This window comes from Vulpes lagopus, chromosome 1 (assembly GCF_018345385.1).
Source record: "Vulpes lagopus strain Blue_001 chromosome 1, ASM1834538v1, whole genome shotgun sequence".
In the NCBI taxonomy this organism is placed as follows: domain Eukaryota; kingdom Metazoa; phylum Chordata; class Mammalia; order Carnivora; family Canidae; genus Vulpes; species Vulpes lagopus.
Genome location: NC_054824.1, coordinates 80665137 through 80692156, shown reverse-complemented (window position 1 = coordinate 80692156; position 27020 = coordinate 80665137). Strand labels below are relative to the sequence as shown.

At 38.5% G+C, this 27020-nt stretch overlaps 1 protein-coding gene across 1 annotated transcript; it reads right to left on the bottom strand.

Annotated features, from left to right (window-relative positions):
- Positions 1 to 6093: 6093 nt before the first annotated feature.
- On the bottom strand, positions 6094 to 26895 carry LRRC58 (leucine rich repeat containing 58). The gene is made up of 4 exons (XM_041755760.1): positions 26279 to 26895; positions 16816 to 16944; positions 15882 to 16159; positions 6094 to 12145 (listed from the first exon to the last, which is right to left on the bottom strand). The coding sequence occupies exons 1-4, from the start codon at positions 26761 to 26763 to the stop codon at positions 11937 to 11939; spliced, it is 1101 nt and encodes a 366-aa protein (XP_041611694.1). The 5' UTR covers positions 26764 to 26895; the 3' UTR covers positions 6094 to 11936.
- Between the last annotated feature and the right edge of the window lie 125 nt (positions 26896 to 27020).

The window sequence follows — 27020 nt, the reverse complement described above, 5'->3', positions numbered from 1 at the left end:
GGCCACACATTCATGTATAGCTGAAATCAACCTTTACTCAGGATCCACAGATCTCAGAGAGCCAAGTTTTCCCTGGATTTATTGGTTTGTTTTGTACTGAGCACTTCCAATGATGGCCTGCCCTGTAGTCTTGGTAGGGGGATCCTGACACACTTTGTCCTCTCCAGAACTCATACAGTGCCCCCAGCCTCACGTGTATTCATATACTCATAGGTGTTAGCTGCCATTTGACAAAAGATTGGAGTTGCTAGTTGGAGAGAAGGCAGCTGTATTCAAACTGCCATCTTCTTGGTGTTCTGTTCCTCAACTACTTAGTAAGCCCTCAGAAGGCCTCAGTACCTCTTGACTTCCATGTCTAAGTCTGTGACCTACACATCATTATTATAATGAAGGTGGAGAAGGAGAAAGAAGAGGAGGAAGAAAAGGAGGGGGAGGAGAAAGAAGAGGAGGAAGAAAAGGAGGGGGAGGAGAATAAGAGAATGAAGAGGAAGAAAAGGAAGGAAAGCAGGGCACCTGGGTGCCTCAGTAGTTGAGCACCTTCCTTTGGCTCAGGTCATTATCCTGGGTCCTGGTATCGAGTCCTGCATCAGACTCCCGCAGAGAGCCTGCTCCTCCCTCTGCCTATGTCTCTGCCTCTCTCTCCGTGTCTCTCGTGGATAAATAAAAAAATAAAATCTTTTTTTCAAAAAGAAAAGAAAGGAAAGGAAAGCAAGACACCAGTGCCAAAAAGCTTTAGTGATTCAGCTATCTCTTGAAGGCTGGTTCTTGGTACCAACGGATTTCCTTAAATCAGTGTCTGCATCTAACGACCTTTTAACTTTCCTAACTGCCTAATTTTATAAGGTGTGCACCCGTGGGCCCATATTTCTGGATCTGTTAGTATACCAATGATTGCCTAACCTTACCCTTTATGCATGGTTGCATAAAGAAAAGATATTAAATGCTAGCTATCTGGGGCTAAAGGGCGCACACAGAATAATGACCCTCATCTAGGTAATAGACTTATTAATAATAAGCAGATCCCTTCAAACCCTGATTTGCTTTATGTCATATCTATTTTTTGGCCTTTGTCGTAATGATGGCTTTGGCGTTTCATCTCCCAAAGGAGAAAAAAACCTCCAATGTTATCACACAGTAAGCCCAGCAACTGCCTGCAGGATCCCTGGCAGCTCATTCATTCCTCTCTGAGCCACACAGTCAGGTGAAAGTGACAGGCACATTTTGGTCTCTGTGTCCAGTGATTAAACTTCCATTTTTGGGTGAGCAGATGTGTATGTTTGCTAGGTATTAGTATGTGTGATTGTACAAAGATTTGGGCTTATCTGAATATAAATACTTGATTTTACCCAACTCAAGTTCCTCTCCTTAGTGGCACCTTAAAGAGATTATATTACCTGAGAGTTCATAAGGATAACCAAAAATATGTAAAAGAGTGAATAAGTTTGGGGATAAGTTTACAACAACATGTACATACATGTATGTGGCAACTTACAAATAATATTACATAACTTCACTGTGGTTTAGGTATCAGTCACCAACCTTCCTTACTGGGGCATCCATGAAAACACTCAACCAGGAGTGGTCGGGAAGCATTTGTCCCTCTCTCCTCTTCCTAGATACATCAGCTTCTGTATCTGCACTAGTCTGGCTGTTTCTTAGTGTCAGGATTGAAAACTTCACTGTGAAGAATTCTCTTTTCTCAACTTATCACAGGTTGACGTCCAGTTCTTATATTATTGGGTTTATGTGTCAACTGCATAGAGCTGTGATCCTGTTGTTTTCTCACTTTTCTCTTCCCAATCAGCCGAACAAACACAAGGGAGGGACTGTTAGAAGGGTGACTCCTGTGTGCACTGGTTTTTCGAGTGGTGGGAGGAATTTTGGATTAGAAGAAAGGACAGAGAGAAAGTGCTGAAAGGAAGCAAGAACATTTTAGGCCAAAGGTACAAAGCAATATAATGAGTAGTGTACATGTACATGTGTGCATGTATGTGAACATGTGCACGTACACACACACACACACACACACACACACACTTCCATACTCTATTATCACTGTGCCTCTATGCTGACATAAATAATTTAGAAGTTGCCTCCATAATCCGGCTAGCACACATCAGAAGAACCTTAGGGAATCCTTCCTCTAGCAACAATTGTTAAACTTCAAAATTGCTAAAGAAGTAAAATCTTCTCTGACATACTTAAAGATACGTTTTCACTCTGATAGTTGAATTGTCCTCTTGTATAAAGTGGTGCGACGATGACTTCTCAAACTCTCACTGCTACATCTTTGATTCTGGGATCACTTAGAACTAAAGGGAAATTCCTATATCAAGCCAGAGTTAAAAATTAATTATAATTACCCCATAGCCGAAGTCACATGCACCTGGTATCCATCTGATTCCTTCTTATCCAGTAGTCAATCACACACATGCCTTTTCTGAATGACATGCTGCCCTCAGTAGAAATAAAAAAGATTGTTTCAAAGCTGCCCATTGGCATGTCATGCACTAAAACAAACCTTTGTTAAGTTATATAAAGGGTAGAATTTTAATTGCAGATTCAGGGGTAAAGTTCTCATTACTAACTCTGCCCCTTGTCGGCGTGTGCGTTGGCCTAGGAGGAAAGATGAAAAGACCTAAACAGAGGTGATTAAAAAGGGTGTAGGGAATGATGCAAGAACTTACAAATATTTGAGAGCTACAAAAATAGGAAGGGTTTTCAGCACAGATAATTGTGGATTTAAAATTTAGAAGAACCTCAGAGACCATTGTCAAAGTTACAAGAGGTTAAAATTGATAATAATGACAAAGTTCTATAATTGTAGCTTCCTAGCTGTAACATAAGCTTAAATTCCTTTTTTTCATAAGCCTAATTTCCTAGTTAAACTTATTTCATGTTTCTTTATTTAGTTCAGCTTTTTTTTTTCAGTTCAGCTTTTAAAACTCCCAAAGCAACATTTTATATCCAGTCTTTACATGTAGGAATAAAATACACATAGCAACATTTTAAGAATATCTTCTTTTCTGTGAGTTTCTATGGCATCATGAACAAGTTTACTTTTCCATTTAAATATCTTATATTTACAAAGGTCTTCAAAGTGTATTAATATTCTGATTTGAGCAGTAAAATCATATGGTCTCACAGCTGGATCTAAAAGAACCTGCAGTCAAAATTATGCATAGTGCTTATAACAAATGTGTAGTTGAGTTGAACTTACTTTCCTATCATGGAATAGGTTTATGGATTGACTATAGTGTTCTCCTCTGGGCAGATGTCTACATTTTCATATCTTTACTGGTAATGTCAACCTGTTCCTCACCGCTGCTTAGGATGTTAGCCATATGTTTATCTGTGGTCAAAAGAACCAGTACACTTGGTAATGTTTTCCTTACCTATGGAAAGACTATCTCTTGCCTTGTGGCTATAACCTGAAATATTTGCCCAAGCCATCCTTTTATGAATTTTTCTGATAAAGTTTAACTGTTTGCTACTTTTGTGTTCCACAATTCAGCAGACACTCTGATGTAGTTGAAGCTGTATTCAATGACTAATCCACATAAATATACCATCTTACATCCTCAAACACTTTCAATTCAGAAAAGAAAGTGACTAACACAGAGAAGCGAAGAACATTAGATTAGCAGTCAGTGCCTGGTCTAAAGTAGGTGCTCAATTAAAACACACATACATAGACATTAAAAAAAAAATAAATGGGGACACCTGCCTGCATGGCTCAGCAGCTGAGCGTCTGCCTTCGGCTTGGGGCGTGATCCTGGAGTCCTGGGATTGAGTCCTGCATCGGGCTCCATGCATGAAGCCTGCTTCTCTCTCTGCCTATGTCTCTGCCTCTCTCTCTCTGTGTCTCTCATGAATAAATAAAATCTAAATTAATTAATTCTAGCCCCAGCTCTGTTACTATTAAATAGTTTAAGCTCAGAGAGACTTGTCTAGGATTCCAAATATCTAAGAGACATAATGTTCTAAGAGAACTTGGGCACCTCACTTCATCACTTTGGGCCCATTTCTTCATCTGTTAAAAACCCCAGTCCACTGAGAGTTACCATGAGGGAACTTTAACTTGAAAATTATTACCCTTGCTGGGCAACTGAGTCACTTACAACGTGGGAGCTTCCACAACTATTGATGCCCAGACTCCACCTCTAGAGATCAGGTTTCAGTTGTTCTGGAGATGGGAGTCTTACGCACTTACATATTCTGAAAGCACCCATGATGATTCTAATGTGCAAGCAGAATTGAGAACAGCTGCCCAAAAGAAAGCTTTCTAGCATCTTCTTTCTCTCTGTGGGAGAAAGACTAATTCATCTGCTTAGATGGCCAAGGTCTGGTGATAATTTTTCCAGCTTTCTCTATTGGGCAGCACTATAGGGTTTATGGTTTGACCTGACCTTTGGATCTGTGGGGTGTTCTGGTCAGCCTTGTGGAATGCCACCCAGGAGTAGAGAGCTCCTGCAGGGCAAGTCTGTGATTTTGGTTAGTTACATTCAATTTACAGAGAATATAAGAAGCTCAATTCTGATATGATAAAGCTGATATTTAGATCCTTTTCTCAAGTCTATGTCAATTTATTAAACTCAGAGGTGGGAAACCACATCAACAAAGTTCACCAAATCTAGTCCTACCTCAAGTGTCATGAGGATTAAGTAAGGTAGGTTCTTTATTTTTCTTTCTTTCTTTTTTTTAAGATTTTATTCATTCATGAGAGATACATAGAGAGAGGCAGAGACACAGGCAGAGAAAGAAGCAGGTCCCCCACAGGGAGCCCAATGTAGGACTCGATCCCAGGACTCCAGGATCACTCCGAGCCTAAGGCAGATGCTCAACTGCTGAGCTACCCAGGTGTCCCAGTAAGGTGGGTTCTTAAATGTGCTTTGTACAGAGTAACAAGCTACCCAGATATTTACTCTTATTTACGGTTTCCTACCAGATCTAAAATCCTGAATACTTTGAGAGGTACTGCAGACAGCAGCATCACCTTGATGCTGGTTGGCGAGTTACAATGCAGTATCAATACTGTTACCGATTTTAAATAAAGCAAGCAGAATGCTACCATGGATAACAGTGAAGTGGGAACCCAGAGGCTTGGATTCAAGATTCAGACATGTGGACAAGTCTCTTTGAGCTTAAATTTTTTCATTTCTCAAACAAGTGACTCAATTTCAGACCTTTAAAGTTTCTTCTAACTCTAACATTCTAGAGATACTGATGGAATTGTTCATGAAGCTAACAGTGACTGATGTGATGGATAGGACAACATTCAAGTCTCATTATTCCCCAAAATGTTCTGGTTTCCTATTTGGTATCATCTACAGTTAGATACGCCATTAAAGAAAATTTTCTTCTGACAATTGTTCTAAGGAAAACATCCCCAACTGGGCAGGCAGGTTAGGGAATAGTTTTAGCTTCAAGAAAGGAAAGAGATCAGTTATACCCAATGTTTTTTCTCTTGCGCCTTTCAATTTCTGACCCTATCCTCACCAAAAGACCCTCCTATATATGAATCAGGCAAGTGTTGAGCTTTTTCCATCTCAGCAAATTCAAAACATTGTTTTGAAGAGTGTGTCATTCCTACCCATTCTGCTTAACTCATAACCAGCCACAATTCTTCCAAATTTTGGAATCTAGGAAAATGGCACTTTAAGGAGGGTCACCAAAATAATGACAATAAAAAACTATACTAAATACTGTTGTATTAGTGTGGTCAGTCAGCACTCGACTACTTTGTGTTAAGATTGTTTGATCAATTAAGTACCTGAACTTCATCAGCAAAATGACTTCACTAACTTCTTACTAGAGCATGCATCCAGAAGTCTGGTTAAGACTGTGGATGCAGAAGGAACTGTGGTAGAAAGGCACCTGTCTACTTCATCTTTTATCCTTTGTAGCTAGCAAGAGAGTAAATGCTAATACATGCCTAATGTATGTATTCATGTAGTGAAGAAACTGAACAAACGATGAGCTGTGGTACAGCAAATTATCAGGCGAATACCAACATTATAAGGATTTTAGATTTTTTTTAAATAAATTCAATTCAGTTAAAATAGTGTTACTTTTCCAGAATACAGAATCAAGTTCCAAGAACGTACTTTTAATAAAATAAGGCACGATGTTTAATAAGGCAAAATTCACAGAGGGTTAATATAACATCACATTTTGTGTGTCCTGTGGGGAAAATGGAGGTACAGAATTGAAGTAGCTTAAGTATTTTTTTAGAGCATTTACCATCACAAAGTAACTTATAAATTTGATGCACTTAACTATATCTTGTCCTGAAAAGAAAATTTAATTGTTGAATCATGTTGCTGAATTACATTATCATTATGTTTTAAATATCTATATATCTATATATGCTTATATAGATATCCCTAATTCATAAGATTTCAAATACATAAAACTAAGAGATCAGAAAATGAAAAATAATTTGACTAAAGTAAAAGTACATATATTTTCAATATCCTCTGTTGACAAAGTCCCAAACTTTTCATAAAATGTTAAAATACTGGTAGCTTACAATATTCAATAATATTTTTGTTTCTCATGAATACAAGTGGGCTCAGAAATGCAACAAACACCAGTTGCAGGCACACAGGTCTCTCCATGATTGTACTGTTGTAAAGTTATTGTTGAAGTTAATATTCCTTCTCAATAACATATATTACATCACATTAATGACCACATTAATGCCGACTATTTAATAAAAGGATTCTCTTAAAACATCAGTTGTAAACAGAAGAATTAACCAATTTAGTAATATTTTTGTAACCAGCAATACCACTTTCAATCTCATCTCGGTTTCTTCTAACCACAAATTAGAATAAAAGTTTTTATCCAATTTATTCACAGCCAAAGAAAGTAAGTTCTGGTGAATGCACTTAGTTAATCCAACCATGGCTTCCTGGTACAATGGTATATAACTGTCATTAAACTAATAAATTTTAATATTTACTAGATTGAATACTATACCTTAGGATAAATTGAGACTGACAAATCTCAGATAAGTCTAATAGCACCCAAATCAGTATTACCCTGTGAGTGTTCAATGTTTGTTGTTAGTGAACTATTATTTTCTATGTCAATTCTTAGCAAATATGAACCAAGGAACATAGAAAAAAATGGAAATATTTACATGAAAATTGTTAAAACATAGCCCCTTGCAACCCAGTGTTACAAAGAAACCACTCACAAAATATCCTAGGCCTCACAGTAATATATTTGTATAATGCTAGTAATACAAGGTTGGTTAGGAACTGCTGTCATCCCTTTGTGGTACCAGATAAATTTTCTTTATAAAATAATATAAAAAAGAATATACCTTTTCACTGATTTGATTTCAAGGGACTCTGATCCTTATGGCTTGACTTTCTCCATAGTATGCATAATTGAGATTCCCTCTCCTGAAGCCCTAGACTCAGACATTAAGCCCTGTTTTAGAGGAAGGAATCCCTCAGAGGTCACTTACAGTCTTTCTCCCTCAAGTCAAATGTAAAGGCTCATTACCATCTCACAAACAACTTACTAAATGACACAGTTCCCCAAACTTTTCTACAGTGGAGGATTTAAGGCACACACTTTCTTAGCACAAATGAAGACACTGCTGTCTTTAAAAAGGTCATGACTATAATGAAAATACAAAAGTGGATGCTATTAAATTCATCAAATTATTGTTATAAGAATATAGTGCTTAATACAGAAACAGTGAGTCAAGTACTTTTCTATACAGAGGGATCAGAACTATGTATCACAGATCATGTTGCCTAAAAACATGCACATCACCCTTTATTACTAACACCCAACAAAACTTAAAAGCTGACTATTTTGGACTAAATGAGGAGTAATATTTATACTAACTATAATAAAATCTCTACTTTGGATAAGAAGGGGGTTAAGTAAAAATTAGGTATTTCTAAATAAATGCAGCTTAACTAATTATATATACATTTTAAAACTGTTATTTTCCCTACAAAGGGTCTTTTTAGAACAACTTTTTAAGGTATAATACTGCTAAAATGCTTTAAAAGATCAAACTTTATTTGCACTAATTATTTGCTCAGTATTTTTTTCTTTTCTAGATAGTGACACAGTAAACATTAACCAGGGCCGTACCACAAATTCTAGGTTAATGAAGTATTACCTTCTCCCTTTGGAAGGAGCAAGGTTGGCTGTAAGACAGTCCTTTTTTTTTTTTTTTTTTTAAAGATTTTATTTATTCGAGAGAGAGGAGAGAGAGAGAGAGAGAGAGAGAGAGAGATGGAGGCAGAGACATAGGCAGAGGGAGAAGCAGGCTCCATGCAGAAAGCCTGATGTGGGACTTGATCCCAGGACTCCAGGATCACACCCTGAGCCGAAGGCAGACGCTTAACCACTGAGCCACCCAGGCGTCCCAAGACAGTCCTATTTACTTGCTGGCCCATCATTAAGGAAGGGTGTGGACAATCTCTCAATAGCAGAAACCAAAAAAATTTAGTGATAGAGGCTTTCAGATGGTAGTCAATAGGCCACGTGATTTTAAAACAATTCACTATTACTTTAAAGAACTTTCTTGGTTCAAGGAAATCCCTGGGAGTCTGGTGACTGAGAGAGAATCTCCCTGCCCTTTGGTACTTTTAAAAGATTTCTTTCATTTAATACTCCAGCAATCAGCCTTTTCCTTCTTCTCTTTTGCCTAAATTGATATTTACAGTGTTTGGTAGAAGTGGTCTGCAGCATTACACAGCACTAGTGTGGACTGCCTTTAACTTTTATTTACATCAATATAAAAATTTCTCGAATTTGAGGTACAGTTTACAATGCATCTTTACTTTTAAATTTGGTAACTTAAAGTTCTAAACAGTAAGAATTTCAGAATAAGAGACTTCTGTGGCACACATTTAGAAGTAAAATATGAACAGTAACTCTCAGATCTACCTCTGGTATTCAAATGCAAGGAATTCTAAGAACCTTAGCTAGCTTATCCTTAGGGTCAGCCAATCTCTGGCACTATGGAAGCAAAATACTGTATTAGCTAATCTTCCTATTTCCTAAAATCCTAGGACTATTCAAACTGAGTTGGTGACACTGAGAATTGTATTCTAGGAATAAAGATTACTAAGAATGTTCAATGTACCCATTTCCATTTCAAATATTAACACTGAAGAATTCCATTCTAAACACATTAATGCTGTGGTTAAATAGTTTTATCCACAGAAGTTCTGGTCACTAAAATTATCCAACTGGAGCAATATCAAAAACTTATTTCATTATGATAATTAGTGCAGATCTGTAAGTCTCAAAAAATAATTAAAGTTTATTAATTAGTTTAACACAAACATGTGACTTAGCAACTAAAGAGACAGACTATCATTTCAAATACAGAGTCAGCTATATGGTTCAGGAGTTGACTATCTGGTTTCTAAATTATCAAGTCCCTTATATCTCATCTTCTGGCTAATTTCTATAATCACCAGTTATAAAAAAGAGAAGGGAGAAAAGAGAAACAGGGAAAATCTTAGAAATTATTAGCAGCTCTTATAAAAGGTTAGGTCAAAGATAAAAAAAAAAGAACTAAATTGAAATGCAGATTTCAGTAAAAGTTACTAAAGACAATTGTACACTGATCTTAGACTTTCAAATGTACATGTACAACAAACATTTTGTCGTACATTATGGCATACATCTGCATATATAGCAAAGGCTAGAAATTATTTCTGGTTGGATCTATTTACATCTATAAAAGATCAATCAGTAAACCTTTCTGGGAAACTGGGAAGTACTTGATTGTACTTACATACCTACCCATTTATTTTACAAAGACTAACTCTTAGAAGGCTACCCAAGCTGTTACTTAGGTCAAACTGGTAATGGATTAGGAAGTAAACTGAGGCATTTAAGTCAGAAGAATTTGGTCCTATCACTTTGGATATTTTACTATGAATACATTATTTTCTATGAAAATATTTTATGTATTGGTATTAACTAAATCAGTTACAAAACATTTTGGGCTTGTCACTTAGGCACTGCCTAAGTCATCTTTACTTTTCATAATTTTGTAGTATGAGCCATAGCTTGCTGTGGCTCAAGTGGAGAAGTAAACAAAGCCTTTACATTATTTCCATTTTATGATATAATCACCCATGTACTACTTTGCTAGGCAGCAGAAACATAATAGATTACTTCTATAGACCTAGAAAATTTCTGAATCAAAAGGAAAAAAATATTATTACATCATAACAAAGTGAAGGGATTCACTCTATAGCAGCGTTTCACAACTGCAGTCATGAAACTCTCATGATGTTTCATGAATAACACATAATAAACTTTGAACTATCCTACAGTATATTTTCTTCTAAAACAAAAAATATATGACAAAAACCTAACATATGTACATATTATTATTATACATCAATCTGCTTTTAAGAAATAGTGTGCCCCAGTTGTGAATGCCAGGAAGTCAGAAGGGAGATCCTCTGATGTTTTAATGTGTTTCTGACCGGCGTATTACTGTATAGGTAACATTTACCAATGAAACATCATTTTATTATTGGATATCTAATAACTCCTACTACGTGTTGTTTATTTTATAATATTAACTTCTAATTGTACTATTATTCAATATTTATTGCAAATCAAACTAGTTAATAAAAATTTGGTCATTTCTAATAGCAATTAATTTGTAAAATATTTTTCTGCTACACTTTAGGGATATAGTTAAATTTCTTATGTTATCAATACATTACTTTCAAAAAGTATTACATGATTAATCTAGTTTTGGAAATTATCCTCTTTCACACAATTTAAAGACTGCTTTAAAGTCTTTACACAAATGACTGCTGCCCACAATTTTACTTGGCTTGCTGTAACGGTTTTCTAGTTTTTCTTTAAAATGTAGAGAAAGTTACAGTTCAGAAAACACAGGCAAAGGAGTCAGGTATGACTTAAAAATTTTAAATTCATTTTCTTACTCCTTTAATGCAAGATACAAAGAAACTTTCCAAGCATACATCTCTTTTGTTAGAAGAAATCTGACAGATTCTTAAATCAAAAGCTATCATTCTGTCTTATGATGAAAAGATTAATCAAGACACTACTTCCTATTAGTGTAAAAGTTATTTCCTTACAAGGGATTACTTCGTATTTAAACAAAAAACACAAGTTAAGGTGGCCATGAGCTCTGATGTTAGATATACAGCTGTTTATCTAGTTCTGTTAAAGCATATTTTAAAGTGTCCTGCATAGTATGTTAGGTTATATAGGCTGATCTGGCATCATTCCTTGAATAAATTTCTAAAACCTTGCTAGGATTAAGGCACTCTAACATTCATTGCTGGATTACAGAAGGGCAACAACAATCATAGAGAACAAAAGAGCACTACTGAAGAGTTTTAAAATCCCACATAAAAATTATATCCCTCACTTTACCAGTTAGGTCAGAAAGGGTTAGGTCCTATGTAATATCTGTGAGCTTATCTGAACAGCTCTGTAATCTAGACATGTGGGCAATATAAGAAGGGAAGGTTAATCCTGTTACAGTCTTCAGTCTAAACGCAAGGACAACTCTGATAATAATTACAGCTCTGATAATTTCTTTCTTCATCTCCACTGTCACAAGTTACACCACTCATGGTTTATTGTAGCACTGCTCTAGAGAATGCTCCATTATGCTGTGTGATTCATGCAAAACTTGAGTGAAAACTGCAAACAATCAGCTAAACTTGAAACCACTATTCAGAGGTTACCACTATTATATTCAAAGAATCCAAACATGGAACTGGACTCATTCCTGTTGAATGAGAAGATGAAATACAAAATCGTTTCCATCATCTCTAGCTCTCTCATGGAGATTCAAGATGAAGATATGGTTTCTAGTAAACTTTGAAGTCCATCTTTTTTTCTAATCACCTTTGCTCAGTTCTTTTGTTTCATACCACCCTGCATTCTTTTCAACCAAGAAGAACTTTCTGCATTCTGTGTGCAGCAACACTAGCTTCGTCCTCCGAGTCAGATTCGCTCTGCGATGTGGAGCTGTGAGAGGCGGAACTGCAAGGGGAAGAGCATTCTGGAGAACATAAGTAGTGCATCAGTGGGAGGCGGTACTTCCCACAGAAGTCCACAAACTTAATTTGTCTGACACAGCAGTCAAAGTAGACTCCTGGAGAAAAGAAGGAATTAAGTACAAAGTAATTATTACAAGGCAAAGAGCCATTTCTTTTTCAACTCTTTCTCCAGCATTCTAAAGAAAAGTCATATACAGTCTTCTTTTTTGTGAATTTTAAGCAGAAGCAGTAGTTACTTCTATAGCTGTTTATAGAAATACCAAAGGTCTTAGGGATGGCAATCTGGCTACAAAGAGAAGGCCAGATAAGATTTATCTTAAAGGGAGCTGGCATTAAAAGGATACTGTTTACTTAGCTTGTTTTCTCTGGATGACTTGGTGGACAGTGGCTGATTATAGGAGAGATTATAGGATACCTAACATGTTCTTCTTCCATACCCAAGCCACTCCTTGATACTACTCTTCAGTCAAGAAATTAGGAAAAAAAAAAAAAAAACCCACAAGGGGTGCCTGGGTGGCTCAGTTGGTTAAGCGTCTGCCTTTGGCTCAGGTCATGACCCCAGGGGAGTCTGCTTATCCCTCTCCTTTTGCACCTCCCCCGGCTGGTGCTCTCATGCTCTCTCTCTCAAATAAATAAATAAAATATTTTTAAAAACCCCACAAAACTCCTTTAATAATGATCTTTTTTTTTTTTAAACAATTTTTTTTTTTATTTTTTTATTTATGATAGTCATACAGAGAGAGAGAGAGAGAGGCAGAGACACAGGCAGAGGGAGAAGCAGGCTCCATGCACCGGGAGCCTGACGTGGGATTTGATCCCGGGTTTCCAGGATCGCGCCCTGGGCCAAAGGCAGGCGCCAAACCGCTGCGCCACCCAGGGATCCCTCCTTTAATAATGATCTTACAAGATTAGTTGTCATACACAAAATTTGCAGAAAGGAGATGATTTCTAGTACTCCTGTTCTATGTATTGGGAAGGCAAGATTCAAAGAAACAAAATACCATCTTATATTTCCACAGGTTCTAAACCTATAGGTTTCAAAGTTGTTTTACTAATGACCTCACTTGATTCTCACACAATTATACACTGTTAGGTAGACTGAAACAGTATTTACCTTTTTTGATTTCTAATTTACTGCTCCTGAGCTGAGGCCCTTCAGCTAAGTAAAAATACAGCTAGAGCTGAGAGGAAAGCAGAGGTCATTGTGGTTCAGGGTTCAGTATAACCGGAGCATCTACAACTATGAGTCCCATCACCATTCTGCAGAGCAATCTCAACTTTCTATACGCTAAGATTCCTCTGGCACCAACTACTCTGTATTACATAAGGGTCTAAACTAAAAAGATGTGCTTCAAGCAAAGGAGAAACATGATTTTTATTTATCTTTTTCCTAATACTTCCCTCATTAACTTTCTAATTTTCTGATCCTGTAATCAGTATAATCCATAGTTTAAAAAGGGGATTTCATGGTATGTTATTTTGAACAATTTAAGAAAGTATATAAATGCAATAAACTGGTCAATCAATATTGATGGTAAATCCCCCCCTAATGTGTTAACATTCTAAAAAAAGATGGGTGTAATAAAGTATTATAGAGTTACCATGAGAAAAAAACGATACAATACTGTCTTGTCATTTCTAGGATCTCAGACTCTACAAAGGCAAAAAAATCTCTGAATATAAATGTGCTTTTGTTGGGGCACCTGTGTGGCTTAGTTGGTTAAGACTGACTCTGATTATGGCTCAGATCATGATCTCATGGTCATGAGATCCAGCTCCCCCTGCCCTCACCCTCTGTGTTCGGGGTGGGGCAGGGAGTCTGCTTAAAGATTCTCTCCCTCTGCACCTCCCCCAACCCACATACTCAAGAATGTGTGTCCTCTCAATCTAAAATCAATAAATAAATCTTTTAAAAAAGTTTAGTTTTATTTAACTTAGTGTTTAATAATAGCTAATGAGTCTGAGGAGGAAAACATTACTGGTTTAATTTTTGTATAATCTCGCTTTTTAAACTAAAAATTTTTATTTTTAAAAAATATTTTATTTATTCATGAGAGACACATAGAGAGAGGAAGAGACACAGGCAGAGGGAGAAGCAGGTTCCCTGCAGGAAGCCTGATGTGGAACTCGATCCTAGGACCCTAGGATCATGACCTGAGCCGAAGGCAGATGCTCAACCACTGAGCCATCCAGGTGTTCCTAAACTAATAATTTTTAAAGTATACTTGTCTCTAAGATAAATGACGTATTAGTACACTAAAAAGAGTCATTAAGAAAAGCATTTTAAAAAGAAAAGATAATTCTTGTAGAGGTCCATTTTTAGAAAAGGATAGATTCAAAGAGGAGATCAGACATAGATTATTAAGCCATAACATATGGTATGAATGCTGTCTCCCATCTATGTTAAAGTCAGCTTGGGAAAGGAGAGCCACAGTGAAGAGCTTAAGCACTTCTAATCTGACACAGCACAGTACCTTCTATTTCTGAGTGAGTAGCCAGAAATGGCCCAGAGTATCATCTTTTTTAAACCAAGTGTCTTTTCTATTTTTTAATATTCTTTGAGAAATTTAAATCATTTTCTCTCTTTTAACCTTCAATTTCAAGGCGATGGGACTTTCAGGGAAAATCTTATCTGGCTCTGATCATCATTATGCAGAATTTCCCCCGCAACTACATTTCTGCTATTACAGTAAAAACCTTTCTGTACCCCTATTAGGTTGGATTTTTAAAAAGTAGTCATTTATGAGAGAGATAAAATAAAACGACCTGCTATCAATCACCAGCTCCCACCCACACATCCTGGCACTTTAGGCCTTCATAACTGGGCCTCAATGTATCCTTTATCCCTCTCATATACTTCCCAAACTGTACATTTGAGCCACATTATTTAACTCCTCTGATATTGTACCCCATCTAGTATTGTGTCTAATTTTGCTCTCTCCAATGAAAAATTTCCTATCCTAAATCTTACTTACCATATCAAAATCCAACTCAGACTTCAAGAAATCAGCTCATTTTTCCAGATCTAATCAAATGTACTCTCTCCCTCCTTTGATTTCCAAGAGTACTCTGAATTCTTACTTTACTCTGCCCTACAGTCTATCATTTCTTTAATCCTCTCCAGATGCTCTAAACTCAATAAATTTTGAATCATGGATTTACAAGAATATAAAAGTCTAGAGTACACTCCAAAATTGATACATTCAGCCCATTCTTCTACATCCTGAATCATACTCTATAAAGGTACCTGATACTTAGAACAAACAGTGGGTCTAGGAGAATGCCCTACAAATAAATATGAAAGGTGTCCAAACATTTTGGAAACTCTTTTTAAACTGTTAGGACTATTTATGCTTCCTTTGTGTCCCTCTAATTTTACCACCTTATTCTACTATCTTATGACAGTTCCAAGACATGAGGAGACTTTCTGGTTATTTTCCTTCTGTATGAATTGTAAAGTACTTTAAAAAAAAAAAAGGAGGAGAAAGGGAGAGAGAAGAGGGATAAAAGGGTGAAAGGATGAGGGAAACAAAGACTTAAAAAAGCCATCTCTGAAAGATGACTACTTAGATGACTAATTAAAAATTCAGATCATCAATATAAAAAATAGCTAAATGAGGGCAGCTCTGGTGGCTCAGTGGTTTAGCACGGCCTTTGACCCAGGGTGTGATCCTGGAGACGCAGGATCAAGTCCCATGTCGGGCTCCCTGCATGGAGCCTGCTTCTCCCTCTGCCTGTGTCTCTGCTTCTCTCTCTGTGTGTGTCTCTAATAAATAAATAAAAAGTCTTTAAAAAAATAGCTAAATGAATATATACAATGAATTAACTTACCTCCACACTTTGGGTTTGGGCAATTGCTGGCTAAACTCAAGTATCTAAGAAGATTCCCAGGAAGATCGTAGGGAGTGTAGGAAATATTTCGAATTTTAATGGTCCGTGCAGCTAATTCCAGGAGAGTTGGAGGGTCATAGGTTAAATCTCTAACAAAACGAACAACCAATGGATTTCCTCGCAAACTCAATTCTTCCAAATGAACAAGGTTGAGAATCTCTCGAGGCAGGTATGTCAGCAAGTTATTGTGAAGACTGAGAGAACGAAGCGAATGCAATCTACAATGAATGCAGTACAAAAATCAATGGCAGCGAACAAGCTAACTACCAAGAAAGTTAAGTGAAGAACTTGATTTCCCTTGAGGATGAGCAATTAAGGTCAACAGAAGTAAAATAAAAAGGAGCTGAAACTAGACCAAGTGCAGACTTGTAAATATCATGAACTGACATTTGCCCATAGAATCCTAGAGAGTCTAGAATAATTAGTATTCTGATGTGCTAAGCTGATATGAATGCTAGATTTAAAGGTTTTTTTTAGCATGCTTTATCATTCAGATACTTATAAGAAGAAAGATTTAAAATTCAACAGAAATCAAGATCCTTCACATTATTTCATCAGGATAGGAATGTTTCATATTAAAAATAAAATCAGTAAAATTCCATAAAACCTGGGAAAATCTATACCATATTACTCTATTTTTGATTAGAGAAAACAGGCTAAACAAATATGTTGAGAAGTAAACCAGGGCATTTAAAAGTAATGTTAAAAATAAGCAATTCAACTCACAGCAAACCTTAGAACTGTAATTCTCATGGATCATTTACCTTGAGAATGCCTAATTCTCTTCTACATATAAAACACATGGAATGAATGCAAGGCAAAAATTCCTAAGCAAGGATCTCTGTGTATACTTAGACTGCCTGAAACTACTCACTGTGAAAGCTGAGGAGGCACACTTTGGATTTTGTTGTCACATAATACCAAGTAACTTAGAGAAGGCAGATTTGCTAATTCTGGTGGAATTTCTTTGATGAAGTTTCCTCCGAGATATAAACACTCTAAACTGTAAAAATAAATGAATAAAAACAAAAATGTAAACAAACAAAAGTCAGACAAGACATCCCAAGGTCTTTATTAAAACGAACAGATTTCATTTATTCATTCAGCAAATATTTTACTTAGAATCTGCTATATGCTATATAGGCGCTAGAGAAATATGCAATCTTCAGAGAGCTTATATAACGGGTAAGCAGGTAAGACACAACATTGTTAGACAACGTTATAACTAAACACAAAACAAGGCCAAAAGTAAGTATACTATGATTAAAATATTAAAATAAGCAGAGCAATCCATAAATGATAGAGTTAAGTAGAGAAGTAAGAAAAGGACACAGTACTTGACTGGCAAGGCTTTGCAAAAGTGTTGTGACTTCAGCAGGACCATGAATTTATGAGCTCATGCAGATGGGAGGAAACAAGACACTTCAGAGGTTAGAGGGGACGGCTTTTATGGGACAATGGACAGATCTTTTAACACAGAAGAGTAGAGTTCCTGTTGAAGAACCCAGAGAAAAGGCTGAAGGAAAGCCAGATTATATGAAGCCTGAATTCTGTGCTGATAGGCATGGCTTTGATGCACTATGAGGCAATGGGACAACCACTAACTAATCTTTTTCTGAAAAGAGTGGAAAAACATGGCTGAACTCTACGTTTCTTCTTTGTTCTTACTGTAACAAATGCATTCTTCAGGAGCCAGCTAAATAAATTATGTAAAATTGACCACTATCATGAAACTAAAGCTTCAGATAGTTACCTTACTTTCCACCAAATTAACAACATTTTAGACATAGCATACATTGCACCAAGATGTACTGTTACTTTTTGTGGTGATGACTGTAGAAAGGCTCTCTCCAAGATGTTTTTGCAGGGAGTGGCAGAATCAGTTCTTACAACATATGTAATTTTTAAATATATATGTATTACTAAAACATATACATACAGAAAAAAAAGAAGAAAAAAAAAGAAAATGTATACATACAGATCTTTTTCATTACTATGTTACTTTTGTCTTCCTGCTAAATCTGCTAACTCAACAGACGCTAGGATTCTTTTAAGACACCTTTGAATGTGGCATAAAATAGCCTACTAAACTAATACCGAAACTCCCAGGGTAAGGATTACCTGGGATACTTTTAAAGCTATGAATTCCAGGCCCCATCCAGATTCACCACATCAGAGCTCTAGGGGAAGATTTTAGGATGTAAGGTTAAAAAAATAGGATAATGTTAAAAGGTAAAGCCACGTTACTCTGCAGAGCTACAGCTAATTACAAATCCACAATTAGCAAATTAAGAGTACTTCTTACCATATAACCCTGCCAACACTTACTATCATTTGCTTAATTTATTATTTTTATTACTTTTACTATTTGATTGTGTGAAAAATGGTACCATTCTGTTCTTTTAATCTGCAGTTCTCTAGTTATTAGTGAATTTATTAGCAAAAAACAAGTGTTTTTGTCCACTTGTATATCTTTAGAGAATTGCCTCTTTCTATTCTTTATCCATTTTTCTCACAGGTTACATGGTTTTGTCTTATTAATTTGTTGGGAGCTTTGTTGTTAAATATATGTTCTACATAATCTTGCTTCTCTGTGGCCTAGGGAATGGTCTATTTTTTGTTCACATTTTGCATGTGTAAAATGAATGTGGAGCTACTAGAATGAAACTTATTAACTGTGCAATTCAAAATTTGTATAGCATTACTTATTATTTTGTCTTGCTCTTGTGGTTAGTCTTCCACCAGAACCAGAGTTTTCCTTCCTCCCTTCATAATTACCAAGTTTTGCTCTTTCCCCTGAAAATACAGAAGCAGATAAATCCTTGCTGAACTGTTCCTTAATTCACATGAAGCATTTCTCTTTTTCCCTTTTATTTTCCCTTAAAATCTATTTCTTTTAATTATCAATCTTGCCTCCTGGTTTTATTTTTGTTCATATTTATTTCATTTAATACACCACTCATCAGTATATGTACTTAGGCCGGTTATTCTTGTTACACCCTAGTTCCTTCTTCTTCAAAATGAATCAAACAAAGTGCCTCATTAACAAATATGAACTAGGCACCTACCATGCATGTGCCAGGCACCAATCCAGGGACACACTATAAATAAGACCAAGTTCTTGACCTTACAATCTAGTGATATAGACAAAAATCAGTGAATGTGTATGTATTATGTCAGATAGCTTTAAAGGTTACCTCTATAAAAGGGGTGGTAATCAGATGGTGATGGAAGTGAAATTGTAGACAGGGTGGTCAGAAAAAGTTCTCTTAGATGACATGTGAACAGAGATCTGAATGAAATGAATGAGTAGAAAATGCTTGGTGTGTTGCCAGCTGTAGGTACATCAGAGTGGTAGAGGTGGGAGAGATGTTGTCAGAGACGTAGCAGGGGAAGGCCAGATCACAGACGGCCTTAATTAGAATTTATTTAAGCCAACTGACTTTCTTTTTTTAAAAAATATTTATTTATTGGGGATCCCTGGGTGGCGCAGCGGTTTGGCGCCTGCCTTTGGCCCAGGGCGCGATCCTGGAGACCCGGGATCGAATCCCACATCGGGCTCCCAGTGCATGGAGCCTGCTTCTCCCTCTGCCTGTGTCTCTGCCTCTCTCTCTCTCTCTCTGTGACTATCATAAATAAATTAAAAAAAAAAAAAATTAAAAAAAAATATTTATTTATTCACGAGAGACACAGAGATAGAGAGGCAGAGACACAGGCAGAGGGAATGGGAGAAGCAGGCTCCACGCAGGGAGCCTGGCGTGGGACTTGATCTCGGGTCTCCAGGATCAGGCCCTGGGCTGAAAGCGGTGCTAAACCGCTGAGCCACCCGGGCTGCCCTTTAATTAGAATTTTGAATTTTACCCTAAGTAGGAAGGGTTTCGAACAAAGTTGTGTAACTTGACTTATACTTTAGAAAGATCACTGTTGCTGCGGTATGTAAAGTAGCTTGGTAAGTGGTGGGAAGAGGAGTATGGTAAGAGGAATGGAAGTAGGATGACCAGACTGGAGCCTAATGCAGTAGGGCAGATGTGAAATGGTAGAGATTTGCTTGGTACATCTTTTTTTTATCCTATTGCTTTTAACTTATTGGGGTATTTCTATTTTAAGTGTAACTTTTTTAAAAAAAGATTTTATTTGTTTATTTGAGAAAGAATGAAAGATCACAGAAGGAAAGGAAGAAGCAGACTCCTTGCTGAGCAGACAGCCAGATGCAGGGCTTGATCCCAGGACCCCAGGATCAGGACCTGAGCCAAAGGCAGGTGCTTAACCAACTGAACCACCCACACACCCTTAAGTATAACTCTTATAAGCAGTATGCAACTTGATTTTGAGAAGTTTAGACTTGTGTTTTCTATTACCATGGTATATCTCAATGTCTTTTTTCCTCTTCTCTTCTTTTGTTTCATTCAAGTTTCCTTTCTTCTCATTCCCCCTCTACTATTTTGAACTGTAGGTGCTATTTTTACCTTGCTAGTAATTACCCCAATTTCCTTTGCTCTCCCTCACTCCTAAACACACATCCATGCCTTCTGTCCTCCTCTCTGTATCATTTAGAATTAGTTTTACCTTGATCTGAAAATAAATTTAAATTTATTTATGATTAATAATTATTCAGATTTATCAATATGTTTTACCAATTTCTTTGTTCACCATTGTTTTTGGAATTTGTTATTTCTTTTTCTTTATAATTCTGAATTTTATTAAAATGAGTTCTCATACCCAAAAATAGGTTGTTTTTAAGCTGCGAGCTATAAGCCTGGGCTAGTAAAGAGCTTGCTATTTCTTTTAAAGTCTATTTTTCTTGGAGTATATATTTAAGAAGTTCTTTCAGCAAGGACCCACGGTTGTTAACCTTTGAGTCCTTTGTCTCCAATGTTTTTATCTCTTTCCTTCACAGTTGAGTAACAGCTTGGCTGAGCATAAAACTCTAGGTTGATGTTACTTTTCCTCAGCACTAGGAACTGTTCCATTACCCAGTACTGTTCCATTACTTTACAGCCAATATTACTTCTGTTCCTTTGTCGGTAATTGTTTTTTTTTTTTTTTTTATTAGGAGCTGTTAGGGTCTTTTTTTCTCTATTGTCCTAAAGTTTTACTATGATGCTTCAGTTTAGCTATCAGTTTAGAGTAATCTTTCTTTAATTATGGGAAATTCTCAGCTACTATTACATCAAACACAGTTTTTCCTACATTTTTTCTATTCTCTTTCTAGAATTCTTACTAAACAGCAGTTTAAATTTTAGGATCAATTTTACATGAAACATTTCTTTCATATTTTCCATTTCTTTATCTTTCTATGCTGCATTCCAGAAGAATGCCCCAGTAAGATCTTTTAGCTTATGATTCATTCATCAGCTAACTTCAGTCTACTATTCAACACATTGAGTTCATAATTACATTTTTTCATTTCTAGGAATTCTAACTGGGGTTTTCATAAGCTGTAAATTTTTAAACTTCTTATTCTTGTTTCATTGATGAAGTTCCTGCCTTTACCTCTCTGAAGTTAGAAAACATACCTACTTTAAAGTCCTTTCCAGAGTTCCTCATTATATAAATTTTTTCAGGTACAATTTCTTTCATTTGTTGAATTTCTATCTGTATTTCATAATCTCAGACATCCCTGTTATGTAGTGACTTAGAAAGCTAACCTGAATCTGAAGTTTTGTCATTTTAAAAATATTCTGATACTTTTTTCCTGATTATGCAAATCTTTCCAAGGTTGCATTTCACTCTCTTGAACTATAATGCTTAGTAAAAGTAAGTAGACAACTTTAATTCTGATGTTATATTTTTCTCTTTTAAAGATTACCTAGTAGCAAAAATCAACTGTTTGGATAGGAGAGTGAATTCTCTTTCCTGCACAGAAGTGTCTAAGCACTGTTTAAATGGGGGGGGGGGGGGATTCCTGGGCAGGAATTTTTTATCCTACCAAATATGGTTAATGCTTGGTTACTCAGAAATCTTTCTTTTTCAATGAGGGAAGCTACTAGAATAGAACAGAACAAAACAGAATAGAATAGAATTGAACATTTGGAATCCAAATCACAGAAATTATCCTGGAAAAGGAACTATTTTAACGAGAAGACTATCTGGGGGAAAATTTAACAATCCTGGGAGTCCTTTTATAAAGATTTCAAAAGTTAAAAAACAATTTGCAACACAGTCTAATGATGGAGAAAAGAAAATAAGGTGAAGGGAAGCAAATGCAAATATTGTCCTTTCTACTTAAGTCCAAGAACTAAGAGAAATTAGTGTCTCATTCATTGTCAGCTCTGATGCAATGTCTCCTTCTATCAATGCTTTGGAGTATATACAGACAGAAGGGATGCCAAACCTTAGTAGTAACTGTGACTTTATCAGAGAGTTATCTGATGTCCTAAAATATAATGAAGTCTGCTATTTCAAAATCATATAAATTCTCTGATGGTATCATTAATCATAGTACACAACCAGCGTATTAAATTTACACTTTCAGGCTTATTTCTCACTTCGAAACTCAAATAATTTCCAAAGTTCTAGGGACTTAAAGCCTTTCAATGATTTGGGGGAATTAAATTTCTAAAACACACTCTACTTTTTCCAAACATGCTTTTGAAAGGAGAAAACAAACTACTATTGAATTTGAAGCAAAACTGTAGTGTTTAAAAGTTCCTGTGATGTGTATTTGTCAACACTGCACTTCTGTTCATCTGGCTTAGAACAATTCTATTTTTTAGTGTTTGATGAATATTGAAAACAAAACTCATTCATAGAATTTATAGAATTCTTCTTTTCCTTTCTGTTTAGCATTAACAGACCAACCTTAAATTTGCTTCTTGGAAAGTATCCCTAGGGATTTAAGTAGGTGACTTTTCTGTAGCAAGGGCCAATGACCCACTGAAAAAAATAGAGGCCCTTAGTACCAATAACTTTAAAGACAGATATAAGTAGAAAATATTTTGCTCCTCCACCCAATAAAAATGACATCAAGAATAACAAAATAAAAATTAGTCCTACATTACGGTTGGTTAAAGGGAGATGGAATTAGTGAGACAGCTCTGTACAAAAAGGCAGGAAACAGGAAGAGATATACAGAAAGACAAGAACCATGCATCTGTGGATAAAGGAAGTACTTTTCTTGAGGTAGCATCCCCATATCAAATCATTTTCAAATACTATCACTCACCAAAAGCTTTTAAAGAACATGAACCACATGAATCTCATTGCCACTATCTGGCTTCAAGCAAGTGACTGATACTAAATCTCAGTGTCCTCATCTGTTAAAAAAAGGGGGAGGAGGTGAAATCAGGCCACTGCCCAGGTTGTTTATACTTCTAAGATTGTATTTTTATATGACCCTTTTAGCTTACATTCAACTAGAATTTAAATTTGGAGCATGGTTCCAAAACCTCTACTGATTCTTACTAGTAAAGAAAAATGGAGCATAAAACCGAAAAATGAAAACGCTGACAAAAAAGATCCCACGTACAACTGGAGCCAAAGGTACAATGACCAAAAAGCATAGTTTATTAGCCTAGAAAATCAGGTCAACCAGGTAACAGCTTTGACCAATCCTCCTGATCACACATGCAACAGAAGTCAGAAGGATTAGGTTCTAGCCCTATTCTATCACAGTGGAAAATTCTTGGGTTTGAAGTCAGAGACCCCAGAGGTCAAATCCAGTTCCACCACTCAATGACTTTGGTATCTTATAACTTAACTGCTCATTTCTCTCATCTCACAGAAACACTGTGAGAATTAAAAAGCTGTATACAGAGCCTCTACTATAGGGCCTACAGTATTGTAAGTACTCAATAAATACGATTTTGCCTACCTTTCCCCCCATGTGATGGAAATAACTGTTCTAGGTCCTTCTCAGTATATTAAGACTCAAATGAGAAAGCTGGAATTATGTAACTTTAAAATTAGAACCAAGGACTGGACTGTCAATTTTTTTTTTTTTTAAGATTTTATTTATTTATTAGAGACACACAGAGAGAAAGGCAGAGGGAGAAGCAGGCTCCATGCAGGGAGCCTGATGTGGGACTCAATCCCGAGTCTCCAGGATCATGCCCTGGGCTGAAGACGGCACTAAACCGCTGAGCCACCGGGGATGCCCTCAATTTTATGTCTAAATCTCTTTCCAACTTTTCTATTTCTTAATATCTCTCCTACCACTACCCAGATATAAGCGACCGCCATCTTTCATTCTAGAATTACCTCCTTCTAATGAGCCCTCAAAATCTCTTCTCATCTCTTCACCCTCTCCCCCACTCCATTGCTGTGCAACAACAAGACAGATGTGCTTAAAACTCTCCTGTGTGTACCTAGAATGAAATCCACACTTTACCATGGCCTTCAAGATCTGCCATGGTCTGGGACTGCTCCACATTTTTATGTGCCAACTTTCCCTCTTGGCCACTTTCTCACTGTGCTCTAGTACAATGTCCTCCTTTCAAAATGTTGGCCTTCGGTCCCTCTTGCCTTCCGGCTTTTATATGCCCTGTTCCTTTTACCTAGACTGATCCCACCCCACCTTCTCCTTGTTAATTCTTATTCTTCCTTCAAAATTCTCAATTCTCCATTCTCAATTCAAATATTATTTGCTCAAGGACCAAACTAAGTCAGGCCCCTCTGGTATTTCAAGGCATTTCATTTGTCTTCACAGAACTTATAAAAACTGTAATTAAATAATGAGGTTTTGGGGTGGCCCGGGGGGCTCAGTGGTTTAGCACCGCCTTTGGCCCAGGGTCTGATCCTGGAGACCCGGGATCGAGTCCCACGTTGGGCTTCCTGCATGGAGCCTGCTTCTTCCTCGGCCTGTGTCTCTGCCTCTCCCTCTCTCATGAATAAATAAAATCTTAAAAAAAAAATACTAATGAGGTTTTATAACTAGTTATTTAATGTCTAGCATGTTAGCTCCATGAGAACTGGACCATATCACTGCTGTATCCCCAGTACCTAGGACAGTGACTGACACATGGTAAGTACTTCATAAATATTTGCTGATGAGTCAACGAAGGGACATCTTGTCCAAATGCCTCATTTTGCAAGATTAGGTCGCTGTGGTCAGGATATGGATATTTTAAATTTTTATTTATTTATGATACTCACACACACAGAGAGAGAGGCAGAGACACAGGCAGAGAGAGAAGCAGGCTCCATGCACTGGGAGCCCGACGTGGGATTCAATCCTGGGTCTCCAGGATCGTGCCCTGGGCCAAAGGCAGGCGCCAAACCGCCACGCCACCCAGGGATCCCTGTGGTCAGGATATGTTAAGCGACTCGCCTAAGGCTGGGACACCAAGAGTTCTTATTCTCAGGCCGCTGTTCTTTTCACTAGATTTAGCTCTTTCTAGTTCAGAAAACTCAATAAAGGATGGTGTGAAAACTGCAGACGACAAATATTTCCCCCCCCCCACTTTGGACAATACATTTGCTCTGTTTCTCACATGCCTGTGGAGCACTTTTTAAAGCACTTTTACGAGAGTCTGGCTGTCCTGCTTCTCTGCTTCCCCCTTCCATTTAATTCAACATATATTTACCGAATAATCCCGTGGGTGAGGCAGACCTCTGAACAAGGAATTATAATCAGTAAGGTAAATGCAACGGCAGGATGGATGAGGTACACAGGAAGCAAGAGTTCCGGCAGGAACCGTCCGGGAGCCGGTAAAGGAAGGAAACAGACAAAAAAAAAAAAAAAAAAAGGAAGGAAACAGACAACCCTGGAGATGGCTTCTGGAGGATGAACAGGAGTTTGCCAGAGGCAGGCAGCCTTCCAGGCAAAGGGGACGGACTGCATCCATTCACCACGTATTCCCTAAGTGCCCATAAGGTGCCGGTAAACTGCAGGGCTCCCCGCATTTCACAAATCGTCGCTGCTACTAGTGCTACAGAGAGAGGGCAGCGGGAAACGGAGTGGAAAGCCAGAGTCTGGTCAAGCACCTTGTTTGTCAGACACGGACAACCACCGAAGGCGTCAGGGCAAGGACGTGACCACCTCAGATTCACGTCTGAGTCCCTCCTTCTCCCTTCCCGGGACCCAAGAAGACCAAACAAAAAAAATAAAATAAAATAAAATAAATTCCCAAACCCTCCCTCGCAAATCTGCTTAGGGCACAACTGCAAAGGCTGCCAGTCCCGCGGGCTTCCCGGGCCTTCCCTTACAGCTCGCCGCGGTGGCCGGGCAGCGCTCCCGCCAGAGTCACGGAGCGAGCCTGCAAGAGCATCGGCTACGTGACCAAGGAACCGCGCCAAGAGCGGGCCTAGCGCTCCGGGGCTCCGGGGCTCCGGGGCCCCGGGACACCGCCCCCGGCTTCCCTACCCTGGGGCGGGGGGGGGGGCAGGGCCCCGCTCACCTCCGCAAGTTCTCGATCTCGGCCGGGATGCTCTGCAGCTGGTTGCCCCCCAGGCTGAGGGTCTGCAGCGCGCGCAGCTGCAGCAACGACGCGGGCACCTCCTGGAAGCAGTTGCCGCTGAGGTTGAGCACCTGGAGGCTGCGGCAGAGCGGCGACCGGGCCAGGCCCTTGGGCAGCGCGCCGGGCCCGCCGAGCCGGTTGTTCTTGGCCAGCAGCGTGCGCAGGCCGCTGAGCGCGAGCAGCTCCGGCCCGAGCGCGGTCAAGGCGTTGCCGCTCACGTCCAGCAGCTGGAGGTGCGGGAAGCCGCTGCCCAGCGCCCGCGGCAGCGACGCCAGACGGCTGTGAGGCAGGAGCAGCCGCAGCAGCGCCTCGCGGGCCCCGCGCCGCTCCTCGCCCCGCGCCTCCAGCTCCGACTCCAGCGTCTCCGGGGACAGCGTGAGGCGGGACAAGTTCAGTTCGGCCTCCCCCGCTCCGGCCTCCTCCATTCCCGCCGCCGCGGGCCGCGCGGCCCCCCCCGAACCGGAGGGCGCGGCGCGCGGTCCACAGGCCGGGAGCTGCCCGGCGCCCCGGAACCTGAACAGGAGGCCGCGTCGGAAGTGGCGCGGGCGGGCGCTTATTCCCGCGCGGCCCCGGCGGATCACGCGACGCTGGGCCGCGGGGTGCGCGCGCGCGCGCTCGGGGGCCGGGCTGCGTCTCACGTGGCGCGCGGCGCGGGCGGCGGCCGAAGGGCGCGCTGAGCCCG